Raw genomic sequence first — 21,835 nt, 5'->3', positions numbered from 1 at the left:
AGTCCTGTGAGCTAGAATTCAATTTTGTGAGCTACTGGCATTAAAGTTGTGAACTACCGCATACATTAGTGTGCTCTGGGGCCATTTTCCCAAGCTAAGACAAAAATGTGCGAGCCAGAAGCTAAAAAAACTGTGAGCTAGCGCACACTAACTCATCTTAGAGGTGAATGTGACTGGATGACCATACTTCTGGTGATGTCCGAGGTGTGGCCTAGCATGCAAATGATGGTGATGTCAGAGGCATGGCCTATTATGCAAATGATGATGATGCCAGAGGTGTGGCCTATTATGCAAATGATGGTGATGTCCGAGGTGTGGCCTAGTATGCAAATGATGGTGGTGTTAGAGGTGTGGCCTCACATACTAATGAGTTCCTGCTGGGATTTTTTTTTTTTACAAAAAAAGCCCTGCTAGAAGTAAACTGTATACTTTGGGGGGGGCGGGGTTGTTGAGTTGTTATGGCCTATGGCTACAACAATAAAATACTTAGTGGGTCCAGTGCGATGAAGAGGCGAGGTGGTAGTGATCATGGTCTTTTTATTAAGCGCAGCATAGTACAGGGCTGCACTCTAAGACTGGAGAACTGGATCAATGGGGCCAACTATATACAACTCTGGGTTCCCATGCAAGCACGTGATTGGATCATTCAGATCAGCAGGGGGCCCGTGATTGGAGCAGGGCAGGAGGGATTTGGATCCTACTGCACATTGTTTCCGAGTCCCCAAGCTCAGCCTTTCTGGCTCCAATGAGCCTAGCAGGAATCCCCATATAAGTCTTCCCCGTAAATTCACAGGATCTTCATTGCTGTCTAAATAAAACTTTGCTGGTTTTAAAGGTTCTACTGAACTCCTACTTCGTTCCGTTGCTTCACACCAACATGGCAAAGTTTTATTCAGATAGCAATGAAGATCCTGTGAATTTAGGGGGAGGTGTTTGTGAGTTTCCTGCATTGCGCAGGGGGTTGGGCTAGATGACCCTGGAGGTCCCTTCCAACTCTTTGATTCTAGGATTCTTCACTTTGGTCTTCATCAGGGGTGGTTTTGTAGAAAAATAGGTAGTGGGGCTCATCCAGGGATTGGTATGCAGCTGGACCTACTATTCAATGGACAAGGAGGTGGAACTCTCAGAAGGAGGAGGGGGAACTCTCAGAAAGGTTCAGGAGCTGAGCTCCTGTGAGCTCCCACTGAATCTGAGGCCTGGTCCTCATACACAACATCAACTTAGGCCTCAAAACTCTTCATGGTCACCGCCCTCAAAACAGGCTGTCGTGAAGGTTCTGCAGTGCCTGTTCTGCACGCCATAAAACCTGTTTACCCTTTGCAGAGAATCTCCGCTTACAAGCTCGAGGTGGCTCCTTTGCCCCTGACATGTTGCCCGTCTCTTGTTCAAGACCCGGGAGCCCAGAATGTCTGTTCAGAATGAAGACAGCAAAAGGCAGCGATTAATCTCCACCATGTCAAAAAATTTGCTCTCCGGGGCCAGCGGTAGGCTGTGCCATACGGTTTTCATTGATGCAGTGCAAAACCCAGAAAAATCTGTGGAACAGGGGAAGGGCTTGTCTGCTGAGCTCAGCTGGAGGGAAGCCTGCGGTTCATTTTGGTTTGCCTCCTTGCAGGTCCTTTGGAAAAAAAAGAATGAAAGAAAGAAAGAAAAAAGAAACCTTTGGCTGTTTCAGCGCGTTCTAGTTGGGCAGGCTCCGCAGATGGGAGACCAGGGAGGTGGGAGGTGAGGTGAGGAAGTGCAGCCCGTAAAGTCAAGTCTTGGTCCGAAAGAGAATAGATTCAGCCCAGGCCTCAAATGGTTTTTACAGTCGCTGAATGGGTGAAATCCACTAGAACTCCGTCGTGTGAAAGAATGCAACATCAACGCCAATAATCTGACCAAAAATTCTTCCAGTCCAGAGTCCAGATTCTGTTTCTGAGGTGGCAGCCAGCCAGACAATTCTGGAATGCTCCTGGGCATGAACGCAACAATCTTTCTCCTGTTGTTTATGCACAGCACATCGTACTTAGAGGTACACTGCCTCTGGACATGGAGGTTCTGTTGAGCTGTCCTGGCTAACAGCTGCTGTTCTTCGTGAGAAAAGGGTCTATTCTACAAGTGTCAGGAAACTGGTTTGCTAAAAGTGGGGTAATGGAGGAGTGACCTTTGGAGGTACCTTTAAGGCCACCAAAGTTTAATTGAGGGTATAAGCTTTTCTGTGCATGCACACTTTTTCCTGATACGCTGAAACAGACTTTCTCAAGCCTCACAAATAGGTACAGAGAGGGTGGGTTGAGTTAGTTGCCAGGAAAGGCTAGTTAGAGTTAAAATTCATCTCGACTCTTCTTAACTAGCCCTTCCTGGCAAATAAAAACCCTGCACATACGTAAGGCTTGAGAAAGTCTGCTTCCGTGTATCTGAAGAAGTGTGCATGCACACAAAAGCGTACACCCAGAATTAAACTTTGTTGGTCTTAAAGGTTCTACTGGACTTTGTCTTACTTTGTTCTAACGCTTCAGACCAACACAGCCATCTACCTGAATCTGCCTTCTTGTAACTGTGCAAGTCTGTTAGGGTTCTTGTGTCTGCTTCAAACCCCACGACAGGTCCTACAGTAAACATCTCATAATCTTGCAAAGCCTTAAAACTCCTGATTCTTCCGCACGCCTTTTCCTCGTAGATCCCATACCTTCTTCTGAATGCCTCCACGTCAGAAATGAGGCCTCGGATGTATCCTGTGTTTTTTGGCGAGAGCATAGAGGTCAACCCCGAACCGGCGCAAGAAATTAGGTAACGTACGGATTTTCTTTAGCGTTTCCTGTATGGTGCTTTCGCCCCTGCAAAAGATTAGCGGTGTTTATGAATAGGCTGAGGGGTGGGCGTTTTAGCTGCAGTGGTGGGTGGCAGTGAGAGAGCAGGGCAGCTGAATTCCTTAAAAAAAGCAAACAAGGGAGAGCAGCTAGGGTATGTGTGTGGAGTGGGGGAGGTTGTAGATTCCACATTGAATTTATCTCAGATTTGAGGCAGAAAATGATTGCCAGCTGGAGAGCTGCTCGGTCTCAGGAGTCGGTGGTCTCAGCCCATCTCCCAAGGAATGTAACATTCCCTGTGCAGTTCAGCTGGCCGTGGTATCCTGCACCCAGAACATTTGTAGTTCAACAGGCACATCTTTGGGCCAGGCAAGATTTGGCAAGATTTGTGACTTGCGTTGCAAAACGAATGGGTGGCTTATGGCAGTAACATACGTGAGGTTCTTGGAAGACGGAAACTTGAAACAATGCAAACGCTCAACGCTGTGAATGACCTCTGCATCTCTGCATATGTCTATCCAGGGCTTTTTTTGTAGCAGGAACTCATTTGCCTATTAGGCCACACCCCTCTTATGTAGCCAGTCCTTCAAGAGCTTACAGGGCTCTCATTACAGGGCCTACGGTAAGCTCTTGGAGGGTTAGCTACATCAGGCCTAATATGCAAAGGTGTTCCTGTTACAAAAAAAGCCCTGTGTCAATCCAGACTCCAAATTAACTGCGCACATTTAAAAGCAGCTACACAAGATCTAAGCCCTGACTGTAAAGGCCCAGGCTAGCCTGATCTCATCATATCGTGGAAGCTAAAGAGAAGAAGAAGAAGACGACTGCAGATTTATACCCCGCCTTTCTCTCTGAATCAGAGACTCAGAGTGGCTTACAATCTCCTGTTGTAAGGAGGGTCATGCATTGTTAGTAACGGGACAGAGACCACAAGGAAAGTCCAGGGTTGCTATGGAAAGGTTGGCAAGGGCAAACCACTTCTGAATGTCTCTTGCTTTGAAAATCTCCTATGCGTTGGCTGTGAGTTGATGGCACTTCCCACCACTGCATAAGATCTAACGTTATCTGTGATGGCCATTAAAACTCTGTGTGGTATAGCAGATAGCATGTAGGAGTCAGACAGGAGAAAGCAGAGTTCAGATTCCTTCCTTCATAAACATAAGAACATAAGAGAAGTCATGTTGGATCACACCAATGGCCCATCCAGTCCAACGCTCTGTGTCACATAAGAACATAAGAGTAGCCATGTTGGATCAGGCCAATGGCCCATGCAGTCCAACACTCTGTGTCACATAAGAGAAGCCATGTTGGATCAGGCCAGTGGCCCATCCAGTCCAACACCCTGTGTCACATAAGAATCTAAGAGAAGCCATGTTGGATCACGCCAATGGCCCATCCAGTCCAACACTCTGTGTCACATAAGAACATAAGAGTAGCCATGTTGGATCAGGCCAATGGCCCATCCATTCCAACACTCTGTGTCACATATGAACATAAGAGAAGCCACGTTGGATCAGGCCAATGGCCCATCCAGTCCAACACTCTGTGTTACATATGAACATAAAAGAAGCCATGTTGGATCAGGCCAATGGCCCGTTCAGTCCAACACTCTGTGTCACATAAGAACATAAGAGTAGCCATGTTGGATCAGGCCAATGGCCCATCCATTCCAACACTCTGTGTCACATATGAACATAAGAGAAGCCACGTTGGATCAGGCCACTGGCCCATCCAGTCCAACACTCTGTGTTACATATGAACATAAAAGAAGCCACGTTGGATCAGGCCAATGGCCCATCCAGTCCAACACTCTGTGTTACATATGAACATAAAAGAAGCCATGTTGGATCAGGCCAATGGCCCGTTCAGTCCAACACTCTGTGTCACATAAGAACATAAGAGAAGCCATGTTGGATCAGGCCAATGGCCCATCCAGTCCAACACCCTGTGTCACGTAAGAGAAGCCATGTTGGATCAGGCCAATGGCCCATCCAGTCCAACATGCTGTGTCACACTATGGCCAAAACCCTGTCCTCTCAGGAGGTCCACCAGTGGGGGGTCCGCCAGAACTCCAGAAGCACTCACACTGTTGCCTCCGAAGCACAAGAATACAGAGCATCACTGTCACAGACATAAGAACAGAAGAGCTGCCATGTTGGATCAGGCCAATGGCCCATCCAGTCCAACACTCTGTGTCACACAGTGGCCAAAACCCAGGTGCCATCAGAAGGTCCACCAGAACTCCAGAAGCCCTTGTACTGTAGCCCACCAAGCACTAAGAATACAGAGCATCACTGCCCCAGACAGAGTGTTCCCTCTGTTAACAGTCACTGATGGACCTGTGCTCCATATGTTTATCCAAGCCCCTCTTGAAGCTGTCTATATTAGTAGCCCCACCACTTCCTGCACTAGAGAATTTCACATGTTAATTACTCTTTGGGTGATGAAGCTCTTCCTGCTATCTGCTCATTAACTTAATTGGTTCTTGTATTGTGAGAAAGGGAGGAAAGTACTTCTTTCTCTGTCTTTTTCAACCCATGCATAATAATGAAACCTGCCAGATGATCTTGGTGTAAACACCACCCTCAAGCCTGAACTTGTCTCACAGGGATAATCTTCTCCATGCTCACCTTTCTGAGATTCTCAGAAGAAAGCTGAGGTAGAAATTAATACACAAGAGCTTTCTGTGGTCTCTTCAGATATCTTCTGGGCTTAGGCACTGAAACCAGGGCTTTATTTTTGTAGCAGGAACTCCTTTGCATATTAGGCCACACACCCCTGATGTGGCCAATCCTCCGGGAGCTTGCAGTAGGCCCTGTACGAAGAGCCCTGTAAACTCTTGGAGGATTGGCTACATCAGGGGTGTGTGGCCTAATATGCAGAGGAGGTCCTGCTACAAAAAAAAAGCCCTTTCTGAAAGCACGCTAAGTCATGGCTCTTCCAAGGCTTCTCACTAATAATAATTACATTCTGTTCAGCTGCAGCCAACTAACGTTGACCCCCAGGACTGTCAGGTTTTCAAGGCAAGAGATGGATAGAGGTGGTTTGCCATTGCCTTCCTCTGCATAGCAACCCGCATCTTCCTTGGTGGTCTCCCATCCACGCACTAACCATGACCGACCTTGCTTAGCTCCCAGTGTCCGGTGAGATCATGCTAGGCTGGGCTGTTGGGCCTCTGTGCTCTTCATGACCATCACCAGGGGTGGAATTCTAGCAGGAGCTCTTTTGCATATTAGGCCACACATCCCCTGATGTAGCCAATCCTCCAAGAGCATACAAGGCTCTTTTTTGGAAGCTCTGGGAGGATTGGCTACATCAAGGAGTGTGGTCTAATATGCAAAGGAGCTCCTAGAATTCCACCCCTGATGGTCACGAAAACAGAAGTTCCTGAATTTCCCTCCCTCTCCTCTTCTGTGTGGCAAGCAGGGATTTTTTTTTTGCAGCAGGAACTCCTTTGCATATTAGGCCACACACCCCTCAATGTAGCCAATTGTCCTGGAGCTTACTGTAAGAAAAGTTCTGTAAGCTCTTGGAGGACTGGCTACATCAAAGGTGTGTGGCCTAATATGCAAAGGAGTTCCTGCTACAAAAAAAGCCCTGGACATCGCCACCAAATCTTGCCTAGAAATTTTAAGATGAATTTGAAAGTTTTCAGCTTGGAAACACCTCCCCTCCCCCCAAATCAAGGGAGTTCCAAGGAAAGAGAGACCGATTCCCCACTAGCCTTATGCCGCTCTCGCTCTCCTCTTCTCCGCGGCGCTTCCGTCGGATTTCACACTATCTGCCCCGGGGCTACACCTCGCTCTGCCTCTTTCGTGCAGCAAACAAGATCCCATAAAAACCGGTTTCTGTTTGCCGCGCGAAAGAGGTGAAGCGAAGTGGTGAAGCAGATAGTGTGAAATCTGACGGAAGCCCCAGTGGAGAAGAGGAGCGTAAGAGCGGCACAAGGCTAGTGGGGAATCGGTCTAAGAGAGTTTGATAAAAATTGTAAACTCTCTCGCTACGTTTTTGGCCCTTACTGGTTAGGAGTGGCATACTGTGCTATCCAAAGAAGGAGGATGGTTAGCTGTTACTAAAATCAAGGTGCCATTATGGCTTCCCACCCCTTTCATCATAGCACAATGTAAACAGGACCCCTGTACCGTTTTAGAAGGGAAGAGAGGTTGTGCTCAGTGGTTAAATCTCTGTTTGGCATGCAGAAAGCTCCTGATTCAATCTCTGGCATCTCCAATTAAAAGGATCAGATCATAGCTGATGTGAAGGACCTTTTCCTGAGAGCCAGGAGAGCCATTGCCAGTCTGACTAGACCAGGGGTGGCCAAACTTGCTTAACGTAAAGAGCCACATAGAATCAGGCCTCAGATTCAGTGGGAGCTCACAGGAGCACAGCTCCTCAACCTGAGAGCTCCACCTCCTCCTTCTGAGAGTTCCACCTCCTTGTCCATTGAATAATATGTGCAGCTACATAACAATCCCTGGATGAGCTCCGCCACCTATTTTTCTATAAAATGACCCCCGAGTAGAATAAATGTCAGATGTCTGAGAGCTGCAAGATATGAACATCAGATATTTGAGAGCCACAAGACGGATGGAAGGAAGGAAGGAAAATAGATTGGGGAGGGAAGGGAAAGGTGGAAAGAAAGCAACTTTAACTTTAAATGCCTTCTCTAAACTGTCAGCTGCTTGGAGAAGTGATTTAGAGAGAAATGCCTTCTCCAAGCTGGCTGATGGGGCAGTGGTGGCTTCAAGAGCCACACAATATGTGTGAAAGAGCCACATGTGGCTCCTGAGCCACAGTTTGGCCACCCCTGGACTAGACAATACTGACCTTGATGGACCAAGGATCTGATTCGCTAAAAGGATCTGATTCCATGTGTTTATGCGTACCCCGAGAAATCTCAAAATAGTCAAGCAGCAGCTAGGAAGGATGTTTTTCCAATTGCCGTCGAAGGCTTCTGTTCTTTGCACCAAACGGCTTGCTGGCCTTGGAGCCCCAGCTGTGCAAAACTCATTAAAGCATATTGCGTTACGTGTGCCGCTCTGTGGGCCAAGCCTCCTCCGGGGTGTTGGCAAATGCTGCGCGCCACACCCAGTGTTTAATCTTTTTATACACAGAGCTGCAAATTCCTCAGCTGCTGCTGGTTGCGCCTCAAAGATCTGGAAGCAGCAAACCATGCAAAACCCCAGCGGCAACCTGGCAGTCAGGGGCATTGCATCTTCCAGCTTCTTTGAAGGCCGGGCTGGCTTTCATGGTCTGTAAAGGATGCTGCTTCAAATTGGGCATGCAATAAAAATATATATGCGTGAACTTAAGCGAGATGCATCTAAGGTATCGATTTGGGGAACTTGCAGAGAGAACTTCTAGAACACTTATTACAGTCCTGGGGAAATGTACAAGGGGCCACCTGTACATTCACAAATCCCTTGCATTTGTTAGGGAATAACACAAGCAGGGGTGGAATTCTAGCAGGAGTTCCTTTGCATATTAGGCCACACACCCCTGATGGAGCCAATCCTCCAAGAGCTTAAAAAAAAGAGCCTTGTAAGCTCTTGGAGGATTGGCTACATCAGGGGTGTGTGGCCTAATATGCAAAAGAGCTCCTGCTAGAATTCCACCCCTGAACATAAGGACTTTGTATCACTTACTTGATAGGAATTTGGTGCCTTCTGGACACACACACTGACTCCTTTCTGTTTGCGATCACGGCATGCAGAGAGAAGTGGCTGTAGCCTTCCCCATGGCTGATTTTGTGGTCTTAAACTGTCCCATGGAACTCCAGCTAGCTCTGTTGCAAAACTTATGTGTAGTAAGTAAAGCAGGGCTTGAATTCAGCAGGAGCTCACAGGAGCGGAGCTCTGGAACCTCCAGCCAGGGTCTGCATGCGGTGGGGAGTTCTATCCCCGCTGCACACAGATCCCGGGGCGTATGCAAAAGAGATATGCTACTGAGCTCCTGAACCTTTCCCCCCTACAAAATGTTCTCTGAAGTTAAGCAGTTTTTTACAGTGGAGCCAGTTGCAGCTCCATGGGGCAGCTTCAGAATGGGAAAACAAACTTGGAGGACTTTGTAATGCATTAATGGAAGCGAAGATGTAAAGGTTTTGCTAGTTTAAACGCCAAGCCATATAACAGAAACAATTCCCCCCCAGTACAGGTAAAAAAGTTGCAGTCTTAAAAAACTCTGGATTTATTCCATTCGATTGAAATAAGCCCTCCTTAGCCATTGACTTGCTTGTTGAAGTGCTATGGAATGCTTAAAAGCATTCCAACTTCTCTGGAGTTTAAAAAACCTGTCAGCACCCAGAGCAGATGTGGCTGACAGATGGGGTTCGTGCTGGTCGGTGGGAAAGTCTCAAGCAAGAAAAAAGAATAGCCAGCTGTATGGAATTGAGACTTATTATTATTATTTGTTTATTCCATCCATTCCCCCATGGGGGCTCAGGGCAGAGTACATCAGAGTAGATTACATCAATATAAATAACAGGACAATCACAATAGAATTACAATAAAAACACAATAAAATCAGTTCTGATAACCAGTTAATAGTACAGTAGGATGGTCCAACAGGGTGGTATAACAAGATAGCACTGCAGTGTGATTTAGTGGGTGGGGGCAGCCAATCTAACACGTAGATGCCCACTGCCTCATCCGAAGGCCTGGTGGAACAGCTCCGTTTTACAGGCCCTATGAAAAGCTGACAAGCCAGGTAGGGCCCGGATCTCTATAGGGAGCTGATTCCACCAGGACTGAGAAAGTCCTGGCCCTAGTAGAGGCAAGACGGGCATCTCTTGGGCCGGTGACAGTCAGAAGATCTTGGGAGGCCAAACAAAGCGACCTCTGGGGCATATATAGGGAGAGACAGTCCCGCAGGTATGTTGGTCCCAGGCCGCGCAAGGCTTATGTGCATGGGAGTAGTATGAGAATGAGCTGTGCAAGCAGCGTGTCTGAGCATGCAGAAAGTTCCAGGTTCAGTCCTCAGTACCACCAGTTAAGAAGGTGAGGGTCCTCTCTGCCTGGGACCCTGGAGAACAGGTGCTGGGCAGGGTAGATGTGTGATGTAACTCAGTAAGGCAGTTTCATGAATTAATATATTGTTTTTAATTGGATGCCTTTTATACCTTACCTGCAGGTGTATTCACACACACTAAATTCCATCAGTTAGCCTCCCCTGAAGTGACATCATGTCTTACTATAGTGCTATCTTGCTATTACCACCATCGTTTTATTTTGAGCCTGTACTCGTTTATCCTCTAGGATGTGCCCTTTCCGCCTGCGATTCACTTTATTGTTTTACTGTTCTTATTGGTTTAATTTTAATGTATTGTTTTAACTCTGAATGGTAGGTTTTTATTGTTATTACTGCATGTTGTGATCCGCCCTGAGTCCGTTTACGGGAACGGGTGGAATATAAGCCTACTAAATAAATAAATAACGCAACTGGATTTTTACTGTGTAAGAATAGCAAAATCCACTTGCTAACAGTTGCCGTGTGGAAACACCCAGCCTTAAAGATGGGACGGGTCAGGAGGAATTGAAGTGTAACAATTAACATGGCTTTCTGCCACTTGTGTGTGTGCAGGTGCAACTCTGAGGTAAAATATGGCTCCGAGCGACATTACAAGGACGACATATTCTATTGCCCGATCCCCACTGTCACTACCTACAGCGAGACCGTCATCGCCGCCCCCAACTGCACGTGGCGGAACTACAAGTCTCAACTGATCTTTGAGCCACGCCAGAAGCCCCTCCGGTTCCAGAGCACAACGATCATCTTCCCCAAACATGCAAAGAACATTTACCGGACCACGCTCAACTGTAGCCTGGGATGTGCCAAGCGCTGGTTTGCCTCAAGTGTCCAGCTAGAGCTCTGTGAGGAAAACAGCCCCTGCCTCATCTACACCGGGAACCTTTAATACAGTATTCCGCCTGCGGGGGGGGGGGGGGGAGGAACTCTTAACCAAAATATAAGGCTTCGGCCTGCACTGGAGGCAAAGCTCTTTCAACACTGCCAGCTTTTGGCTGAGGCCCTCCATGCCCCACCAGCCTGGGCCATTAATTCTTACACATGGCCCTGGCAGTACACAGTTCAAATGGTTCCCCCCCCTCCCCGCTACTCAGAGAAGAAGCCAAAGGAGAGATTTGTCTTCATATTTGAAGCAGCTAAGGGCTGGGGTTTTTGATTCTCCTCACTGTGAATCCACTGTGCTCAGTTCACACTTCAGTGTAAAGCCTTTAAAAGTTGCCTTAAAAAGTGCTGTTCTTATAATTTTGTGAAGGCCTCCCTGTAGGGCATAAAATTTGGCCAAGCGTTTCCTTGGAGAGGACGGTTAACATCAAAGACAGCTGTCTCACTAACAAGATATCAGAGAGATCATGGTGAGCCATATGGAACATTAGTCTCATCCTAAGAGCATGTTAGGATGGCCAGTGGTCACAGTTAACCCATAAATAATGGGCCATGAAGATGACAAGGGAAAGGCAAACAGGGATTGCTGAATCAGGAACCAACTGTTTATGTTGCCTTAGGAAATAACTGCATACATAGAAAAAGCCAAGAAGAGAATTCATTTCTAGGGTATTTGTAACACAATCATGGGAAGCTAAGGGTAATGTTGTATAGGGTAAGAGTTTTCAGGTGAATTTGTTCCTGCAGGAAGGCTGTGTTTTTGACAATCATTCGCTCTAAATAATTGTAAGCTGGCAGCTTTTAAAAACAGTGTATAGGACCAATTTGTTTTTTTTTAATGCTTTGTGATAAAGGACTGGAAAACTCACAGCAGGGTTTCCCGAATGCAGAGTTTGGTTCTGTGGGAATGTGAGGAGTTGGGGGAAATTGGACTTGCTTGGACTTGTAATGTCACAAATGAGGTAAATTGATAAGATAGGAAGAGGGTAAATGAAGATGCAGGAAAGGGGGAAGGACCTGGACTTGGAAATTGTGGCTTAATCATGCATGATGCATTGTAATGAAAGGAAATCATGCAGTGGTCCACTCGCCGTTATACTGTCTAGGAAAACTGTGCTTTGGAATGGGGAACGATAAGCAGTTAAGCCAATTGCAGATCCAGTGTGCAACAATTACGGTATTCAATTTCCATTATGTCGATAAGAAAGAGTGCAGTTCTGAGTGGAGAACAATATACATTTAAAGCCAACTGTGCATGCAATTCGCAACTGTGATTCAGAAATTGGGAGAACGGACTATGGCAGGAATTGCATGTCTGCATAAATGTTTGGAACACTGATGCTGGTTTGTAAGAATGCAGTAATATCCTTGAGGATAAATAGGGAATTTTCAAATATCCCAAGAGTCACGTAGACCCAACTGGTTTGGTAAAACCTGGTCTGCAGGTGAACTCAGTTCCTTGTATGTAGCTTGGAAAGGATCCAGCTGGAGTCATCAAGAAGCTTGCCCATGTGAATCCGGAAACTTAATTGAATGATTTCTTAAATATCGGTTAAAAACCAGGGCTTTTTTTGTAGCAGGAACTCATTCGCATATTAGGCTACACCCCCCCTGATGTAACCAATCCTCCAGGAGTTTACACTAGGCTCTGCAAGAAGAGCCTTGTACATCAGGGGGGTGCAGCTTAATATGCAAAGGAGTTCCTGCTACAAAAAAAGCCCTTAAAAACCAAATAGGAAAATCTGTGTAACAAAGGGAACATTATCAAAGATTTCAGGTTTTCACGGCTGGTAACATCATTAGGATTTGTAGAATCTTTCGGGCTCAAGTGCCGTGTTCTACTGGAGAAAGACTCTACTGGAGAGTCTGGAAGGAAAACTTTCTCCAGTAGAACACGGCATTTGAGCCCGAAAGATTCTACAAACCCTAAAGGGAACATTCCCAGATTATGTCTCCGCAATCCAGCCCATTCTAGCCAGACTGCTTTTGTTTGCATCCAAGGCTAAAACCCTGTTCACAATTTACACTAAACGAATGCACATCCTGCCTGGACACGCATCTATCTGTCGTTAAGAAGCCAACGTGTGTTCACTTTACAAATAAAACTAAGGACTAGAATCGTAACTGTGTGGTTTCAGCTGTACATGCACTGAACGTAACATGAGAATTACTCAATGCGTGTATGCAGAGCAAGCAAGTGTACATTGTATATGGATGGTACATGCGATTTGTGCAGCTTGTGAACAGAGGTTAAGAAAACCTAGTGAGGCCTTAATTTTGTATATAGATCCAAGCGGGCAGCCGTGTTGGTCTGAAGCAGTAGAACAAAGCAGGAGTCAAGTTTCACCGTTAAGACCAACCAATTTTTATTCAGAACGTAAGCTTTCGTGCGCTCTCTAAGCACACTAATGAAGTGTGCTTAGAGAGCATTCGAAAGCTTACGTTCTGAATAAAAATTGGTTGGTCTTAACGGTGAAACTTGACTCCTGCTTTGTTCTACTTAAGTTTCGTATGTCAGGTTATTTACTTAAGTTTCGTATGTCAGGATAAATACCATGAACTTCTTGTTTTGATGGTGCTGGGCAAAATACAACTCCAGAGTGCTCCTAAAACACCAAACAAACAAAGCCTCTGACAGATCTTTTGACAAATCTTTTAAATTCATTGGTAAAAATGTGTTTGGTTTCAGTTCCAGGTCGGGGGTACATAATATGTATACATAGAGGATAGTTGAAGAAGATGATGATATTGGATTTATATCCCGCCCTCCACTCTGAAGAGTCTCAGAGCGGCTCACAATCTCCTTTACCTTCCTCCTCCACAACAGACACCCTGTGAGGTGGGTGGGGCTGGAGAGGTTCTCACAGCAGCTGCCCTTTCAAGGACAACCTCTGCCAGAGTTATGGCTGACCCAAGGCCATGCTAGCAGGTGCAAGTGGAGGAGTGGGGAATCAAACTCAGTTCTCCCAGATAAAAGTCCACGCACTTAACCACTACACCAAACTGGCTCTCACCAGGGTCAGCCCTGGTTTAGTGTTTGGACGGGAAACCACCAAGGAAATCCAGGGTTGCTGTGCCTACGCAGACCACCTTTGAAGGTCTTTTACCTTGAAAACTCTACAGGGTTGCCGTAAGACAGTTTGCAATGATGGCTTCTCCAACTTATCTATAAGGGTTGAATACATACACCCAGAGCTTTTTTTGTAGAAAAAGCCTAGCGGGAACTCATTTGCATACTAGGCCATACCCTCTGACCCCACCATTGTTTTGTGCAGGGATTTTGGGTAGAAAAAGCCCAGCAGGGACTCATTTGCATGTTAGACCGTACCCCCTGACACCATGCCAGCCGGAACTGTGTTCCTGCTCAAAAAAAGCCCTGCGTACAACAATTTTAAAGGTAGCAACTTACCATTGTGTGCGTGTATGTGTTGTGCACCACTCACTCATCTGAGATGTTCACACAAACAGCAGAAGAGGCCATAATGCTTATCTTTGGATTGTTCCACTCCAGTCTGCAGGCAGAAGACCACAGGGTTAAATGGGGTGTGGGTGAATGCTGGTAAGAATGTTAGATGTGTATATTTCTTTGCACCTAAGATGTGTTCAGAAGCTGCACTGAATGTGTATAGATGTTGGACAAGCAGGCACAATCCCATTCCCAGCTTTCCTTGGAGAAACACGTGAATCATAGAGTTGGAAGGGACCTTCAGGGTCATCTAGTCCAAACCCCTGTACAATGCAGGAAACTCACAAATGCCTTCCCCTAAATTCAAAGGATCTTCATCCTAAATTCACCACAGGATCTTCCCCCTAAATTCTCAGGATCTTATTGAACCATCCTGCAATATGTAAATAACGACTTAGTAAGGCACTTGTCTATATCATTCTTTGGTGATTTTATGTGCAAAGTTTGAGTTTGTTTTTTAAATATCGAGGCTCTTTCAGTCATGCAGTTCCTAATGCACCTCATCTTTTTTGGTGTGAACTAGACTCCACTATGTAGGAGTTTAACTTTTCTTTTGCACTTGATGAGGAAGCTGGGGAGTAATAACATCCATTTCACCACACAGGACAATCACTAAATAGTAAACCGACCATTTGCTGAATATTTGTCTGAGTTCTCCTTGGGGGTTTTCGCACTGACCTTAATCGGCAGCGACGCCCCTCTTCACCGCGCAGGATCTGCGCGGATTTCGCACCAATTGCCGCGGAGCACCCGGAAGAGCCGCAAAGTTCCGCGGCTTTTGCGGCGCAAATGGAAACCGCCAAAAAACAGTTTCCATTTGCGCCGCAAAAGCCGCGGGACTTTGCGGCTCTTCCGGGTGCTCCGTGGCAATTGGTGCTAAATCCGCGCAGATCCTGCGCGGTGAAGAGGGGCGTCGCTGCCGATTAAGGTCAGTACGAAAACGCCCCTTGTGTAACATCCTGCTATATGATCAGTGTTCCCTCTAAGCTGCGGAGTCTTGTGAACAAAAATTCTGCTTTGTGAGCTTCTGGCATTAAAGTTGTGAGTGAGTGATTTGGCTACTGCATAAATTAGGTTTGCTCTGGGGCAATCCTTCCTAAGCTAAGACCAAAGTGTGTGAGCCGGAGGCTAAAAAAAATCGGAGGCTAACTCACACTTAACTCAGCTTAGAGGAAACACTGTATGTGATGAGGAAAATTTCACCTTACATGTATAAATTTACCTCACATGAGAAATCTGGCATGAGTGTGTGTGGGGAATGAGGGACATGGAAATAATAACATGCACCTTGTGTAACATCCTGCTAAGTGATGAGAATTTTACCTCACGAGTACAAATTTACCTCACATGAGAAATTTGGTATGAGTGTGTGGGGGGAATGAGGAACATGGGGATGATAAATTCCTCCACTGTATAGGAAAATATAGAGAACAAGTATAGGAAAATATGGAGAACAAGTTTACTAAGTGGTACTTACACAGAATAGGACTGTTCACAAGATACCTCTGGGGAGCATTGGGAGGAAGGGAAGTGCCCATACTCTACTCCTTTGGTAAAACTTGTGAACAGAATCCACATGCATAGATGTTTGCCTTGTCTGCACAATTTGGAACCCTTGTTAATGCAGGATTCTGATGGTGTGTTAAGGTATGTTCACAAATTTTATTGAATGCCTGTAATTTAAGGCTACTGGGTACAATTCCCCCCACATACATGCGCTAACTCTCCCTAAGTGTATCTTGTGAACAGGCCTTTGGTAAGTGATTGTCTTTGTTCACACTGTTTGACATCCTGGGAAATAGTGTGTGGAGAAAGTGTGTGGAGAATTTTACCTCACATTTTTACATTTACCTCACAGCAAAAAACTCTTAGGGAAGGAGAACGGCAAAATTTTCCTGACCGCTTGGCAGGACAATATGAAATGAGGGCACCCCCCCCCCCAAAAAAAAACCCACACATGCATTTTTGTTGACTTTAACAAGAGTGCAACTCTGATAACTCCCCCTAAAATGTCAAATTCAGAAGAATTGAATAAGAACCAAGCTTTGTGTAGGGCTGAAGGCCTAAGTCTGTGCCGTATTTAGCGTTACTACTAATTTTCCAACTGCAAAATTAACCCTTATTCAGAGTGTATTGTGTACATTTAAGGGAACTAGTCCCATTTTACAGTTTTCCTTCCTTTTCAGTGGGATGTTATATTTTTTAAGAGACAGATCTTTATATATTTATATTTTTACTCCTGGAGATTGCCAGCCATTGAACCTGAGTAAAAGAAACATAGCTTTTAAAAAGTAGGTGTATAGAAATCTCACTTCTTGCTATCTTTTCTCATGCTGAATCCTACCTGTTTGATTGAAATCCTTTCATTCTAAAGCTTTTGCTTTTTTAAATAATTTTGGAAAATGTTTAACTTTTACCCAAATGGGCTGCAATCCGCAGAAGTTACATGCATGAGTCTGTGGGTGAACACAGAAATGATTTATAGAGCGTCTGACCACAGAGTTCCTCAATCCCCAGAACTGTGTATTTTGACTGGCTGTGGCTGTCTAAGGTCTTGGCAGAAAGGTAACTTTCTCAGCCACACGTTTAGAGAGCCTTTTTTGAAATCTAGAGATGCTCAGAACTGGATCTGAGACCTACAAGCCAAGTATGTTGTCTACCACACTGGTTCTTTCCTACAGGAGCAGCTGGAACTGTTAATTTTCCCCTCACAAGGAGAGCTGTCACTGTTTAAGAGGTCAGCCACCCATCTTGAGCACGTAGTGTCTTTGAATCATGACTAATGCTAATTATTGCCAGCACCACACTCTCTTCTCACCGGTTTCAGAAGTCAATTCTGAATGGAGAAGGGAGCAGGGTATTAAAAGGGACGTTTTGCCTTGCTTTCACAGGCTGCAGTCACACACATTAAATAATCCACTTCCAATGCATTTTCCAACTGGATTTTACTGTGTGAACTGGCAAAATCCAGTTGGAAAGTGCATTGAAAATGGATTATGCCTGTGCTAACCCAATCGATGTCTTTGCCCCATCCTGTTTTTTTAAAAACAAAAAAGGCTACGACTATAACATTTCTGTGAATCGTGGTACTAATGAGAACGACGTTATGTGACATTTAGATGTTTTAAAAGGTGTGCGGAAGTAGCAAAGGTAGTGACAGGGAGAAAAATGAATTAACCAGTGTTAAGCGAAGACTAAAGCAGTTAGCAATCAAATGCAAGTGCAGAGAAAAACAAGCCTATGGTTAGGAGGGTATAGAATTAATTTTTTTTGATAGCCTTGGCCTTTTGGTGTCAGGGAAAAACAGTTCCGTTTCTAGTCATCACAGGGTGGCAAAGAGAACCACATTAAGGTTTTTATTGCTCAGATTGTTTGTGCAAGATTTTAAAGTCTGCAGTGCTAATAGCAAGAGATAAATTCCTGTATAGGCAACCTCAGAGAACTCTTTTTCTTCTCTATCCTCCTTTTCTCATTAATAAAACTAGTTTCCTGTAGCCCTTCCATAGCTCCACACCCTTTCCCCAAATAGTTCAAATTGTAAAAACACATCTAACTAAGTATAACTGGAATGGATCTGCTTCCCTTGTTCCTGCTTTCCTTTTAAAAAGGTAAAGGTATTCCCCTGTGCAAGCACCGGTCGTTTCCGACTGGGGTGACATTGCTTTTCACGACCTTTTACCTCCCCTGAACTGAATTTCAGATTGTAAGCACCTTGGAGCAGATACTTAAGCTTCTTTCGCTCAGTAAAGCACCACATGAACAAATAATTCCTATTGAAATGAAAGCATGTTTCTTAGATTTGGCAACCTCTACATAGCACTTGGAGATCTCCCTCTATTACGGTTGATCTCCAGAAAACCAAAATTAGTTTCCCTGGAGAAAATGGATGCTGATGAGGATGGAGTCTGTGGCATTATACCTTGCTGAGGTCCAAACTCTCCCATCCCTAAGGTCCACCCTCCAAAACCTTCAGATATTTCCTAACCCAGAGATGCCAACTCTTTACATTTTACTGCTGAGGTGGATCAGGGCCTGATTTATGTGGATCTGGGTGTTGGAATAAAAAAAACGCATGGTATTGTGCATAGTCACCTTCGAACTGGAACTCAGCCGCGATTACCACAACGTCTGTGCCAGAGCCTGTGATCTGATACTGTATATTGCTTAAACCCGTTAAAATTAGATAGTTGTGGGGTACAACACAGAGATAAGATAACTCTTACGTGTCAGAGAGTCACATCTAATACTAGGAACTTGGGAGTAGATTTATTACTTTGGGACATTGGAATGTTCACAAACACTCCTAGATCTACTGAGGTTCAATTTAATTGGGTGAAGAAGGGAGTGGAAGCCAAGGTAACAGCCGGAAAGCAGAGAGTGAAAGCAGCTAGTGAAACTTTGGTCGTAGGAGAATGCAATGTTTTTGTTTTGAAAGTATTTTTATAGCTTTGCTCTTTCCAAGCGCTTATAAATATTTCTGCTGTTTTATATTTGTTGTGATAAGGCATCCCACAGTGGCTTTTTATTTTTATATATATATATTTCCCCCTTTCCTCAAAAAGTGCCTATCAGTTCTACTAACAGAAAATAATTTAAAGAGTTTTTTTAAAAATGGCTTTAAAATCTATATATCTTAATAAAATGCTTCAATGCTCTCCTCCACGTGTGTTGTGACTTTCTGAGCGCAAACAGGTAGTTGACACCTTGAGCTATTTTGGGTGTCGATTGCTAGTGTTTGGTTGTTTTGTTTGCCCAGCTGCTCCTGCATCTGAACTGAAGCCGGCTCTCAGATGTATAGAAGTGGGGCTGTTCCTGCCATAGAGAGGAAATGATAAGAAAACTTCACTGGCTTAATTTGTGGTTATCGGGCAGCTGGTAAAGGCGCGGTCCAGATGGAACGTTTTCGACTGCAGGCTTCATTTCACTGAATTGGGAATGGCACAAAAGGATGCTTGTTTTTGTTGGGGGGCCATGCCGAAGAACTTCCCAATGCCTCCATAATTCCCCTACTCTGCCTGTAGTATGTGCTGCCCCAAACTATAAAACTATGCTGCAAGTGTTTTGTAGCATGCAACAACTGATTTAGAACTAAGTTTGAGTCCAGTGGTACCTTTAAGACCAATAAAGGCTAATTCTGGGTATAAGCTTTTGTTCACACTTCATCTGATGATGAAGTGTTGGCCTTAAACTGGAGTTTGCTGTTGCTTCGCACCAAGACAGCTACCCACCTGAACAGCTAATTTGTAAGTCCTTCGTTTTAATTGCCCCTCTGGGCACACAAAGATGGTATGCTTTGGTTCCTCTTGTCATTACACAGCACAACACAAAGAATCTGGGTATTTGAGAAGAAGACGACGACTGCAGATTTATACCCCGCCCTTCTCCCTGAATCAGAGACTCAGAGCAGCTTACAATCTCATTTTTCTCCTCCCCCCACAACAGACACCCTGTGAGGTGGTTGGGGCTGAGAGGGCTCTCACAGCAGCTGCCCTTTCAAGGACAACACCTGCAATAGCTAGGGCTAACCCAAGGCCATTCCAGCAGCTGTAAGTGGAGGAGTGGGGAATCAAACCCGGTTCTCCCAGATAAGAGAGCTCTGGCTGACCCAAGGCCATTCCAGCAGGTGCAAGTGGAGGAGTGGGGAATCCAACCCGGTTCTCCCACATAAGAGAGCTATGGCTGACCCAAGGCCATTCCAGCAGGTGCAAGTGGAGGAGTGGGGAATCCAACCCGGTTCTCCCAGATAAGAGAGCTCTGGCTGACCCAAGGCCATTCCAGCAGGTGCAAGTGGAGGAGTGGGGAATCCAACCCGGTTCTCCCAGATAAGAGAGCTCTGGCTGACCCAAGGCCATTCCAGCAGGTGCAAGTGGAGGAGTGGGGAATCAAACCCGGTTCTCCCAGATAAGAGAGCTATGGCTGATCCAAGGCCACTCCAGCAGGTGCAAGTGGAGGAGTGGGGAATCAAACCCGGTTCTCCCAGATAAGAGAGCTATGGCTGATCCAAGGCCATTCCAGCAGGTGCAAGTGGAGGAGTGGGGAATCCAACCCGGTTCTCCCAGATAAGAGAGCTCTGGCTGACCCAAGGCCATTCCAGCAGGTGCAAGTGGAGGAGTGGGGAATCCAACCCGGTTCTCCCAGATAAGAGAGCTCTGGCTGACCCAAGGCCATTCCAGCAGGTGCAAGTGGAGGAGTGGGGAATCAAACCCGGTTCTCCCAGATAAGAGAGCTATGGCTAACCCAAGGCCATTCCAGCAGGTGCAAGTGGAGGAGTGGGGACTCAAACCTGGTTCTCCCAGATAAGAGAGCTCTGGCTGACCCAAGGCCATTCCAGCAGGTGCAAGTGGAGGAGTGGGGAATCAAACCCGGTTCTCCCAGATAAGAGAGCTATGGCTAACCCAAGGCCATTCCAGCAGGTGCAAGTGGAGGAGTGGGGACTCAAACCTGGTTCTCCCAGATAAGAGAGCTCTGGCTGACCCAAGGCCATTCCAGCAGCTGTAAGTGGAGGAGTGGGGAATCACACCCGGTTCTCCCACTACACCAAACTGGCTCTCAGGGCACAGGTGTAATATTCTCAGGTGTGTAGCCATGTTTGTCTGTAGTAACAGAACAAAATCTGAGTCTAGAAACACCTTCAAGACCAGCACAATTTGCCAGGGTATAAGCCAGAGGTGGCTAAACGTAAGAGCCACACAGAATAAGCGTCAGATGTTTGAGAGCTGGAGGGCAGGCAGGCAGGCAAATAGATGAGGGAGGTAGTGGGAAAAAAGCAATCGTTTAAATTCATTATCCAAGCTGGTGACTGGCTTGGCTTGGAGAAGTGATTTAAAGAGACAAATGCCTTCTCTAAGCTGGCTGGCAGGGTGGTGGGGGCTTCAAGAGCCACACCGTATGTGCGAAAGAGCCAAATGTGGCTCCTGAGCTGCAGGTTGGCCACCCCTACTAGAAGCTTCCTTGATTCAAACCCAACTTAGAATCATAGAGTTGGAAGGGACCTCCAGGGTCATCTAGTCCAACTGCCTGCACAATGCAGGAAACTCACAAACACTCCCCCCTAAATTCACAGGATCCTCATTGCTGTCAGATGGCCATCTAGCCTCTGTTTAAAAATCTCGAAGGAAGGAGAGCCCACCTCCTCCCGAGGAAGCCTGTTCCACTGAGGAACTGCTCTAACGGTCTGGAAGTTCTTCCTAATGTTGAGCCAGAAACTCTTTTGATTTAATTTCAGCCCGTTGGTTCTGGTCCTACCTTCTGGGGCCGCAGAAAACAATATTTCACAGATAATGTTTGTAAGAATACTCCCTGTTTTATTATAGTACCAGCTTTTGAAACACTGCCAGACCGGATCTGTGCAGAATGGAACTAGAAAAACTGCTGTGAAGAATTTTGGCAAGGCCTTGTTTACCTTTGTTATTTCAGAGTGTCCTTGAAAAGAATTATACTCCATGAAGATACTGAGCATATTCCTGAGTAACATACATCCTACGCAGGGGTGTCAAACATGTGGCCCCTGAGAGCTCCTATCAGGCCCCCAAGTAACTGGCTGTCATCTGCTTCCTTCTCCCTCTCTCTTTCTTCCTTCTGCATAACAGCTTGCTTTGCAAGGCTTGCTCAATCACACAGGAGCTACAGAGTAAAGTCTCTGTTTTCTCCACTGGCTGAGGCTCCTCCCTTG

The 21,835-nt window shown here is 45.8% G+C and overlaps 1 protein-coding gene across 1 annotated transcript in view; it reads left to right on the top strand.

Annotated features, from left to right (window-relative positions):
- Positions 1-11,565, top strand: part of RFLNA (refilin A) — a 36,287-nt gene extending 24,722 nt beyond the window's left edge. The window contains exons 2-3 of the mRNA XM_060249409.1: positions 2,663-2,772; positions 10,371-11,565. Coding sequence (XP_060105392.1) covers positions 2,663-2,772; positions 10,371-10,704 — 444 coding nt within the window. The 3' untranslated portion in view covers positions 10,705-11,565. The remainder of the gene's footprint in view (positions 1-2,662; positions 2,773-10,370) is intronic.
- Positions 11,566-21,835: the final 10,270 nt, after the last annotated feature.

The sequence above is a fragment of the Heteronotia binoei genome, chromosome 11, assembly GCF_032191835.1.
Source record: "Heteronotia binoei isolate CCM8104 ecotype False Entrance Well chromosome 11, APGP_CSIRO_Hbin_v1, whole genome shotgun sequence".
Classification (NCBI taxonomy): Eukaryota; Metazoa; Chordata; class Lepidosauria; order Squamata; family Gekkonidae; genus Heteronotia; species Heteronotia binoei.
Note: the sequence above shows the minus strand (reverse complement) of the source record. Positions and strands in the feature narration are given on the sequence as shown.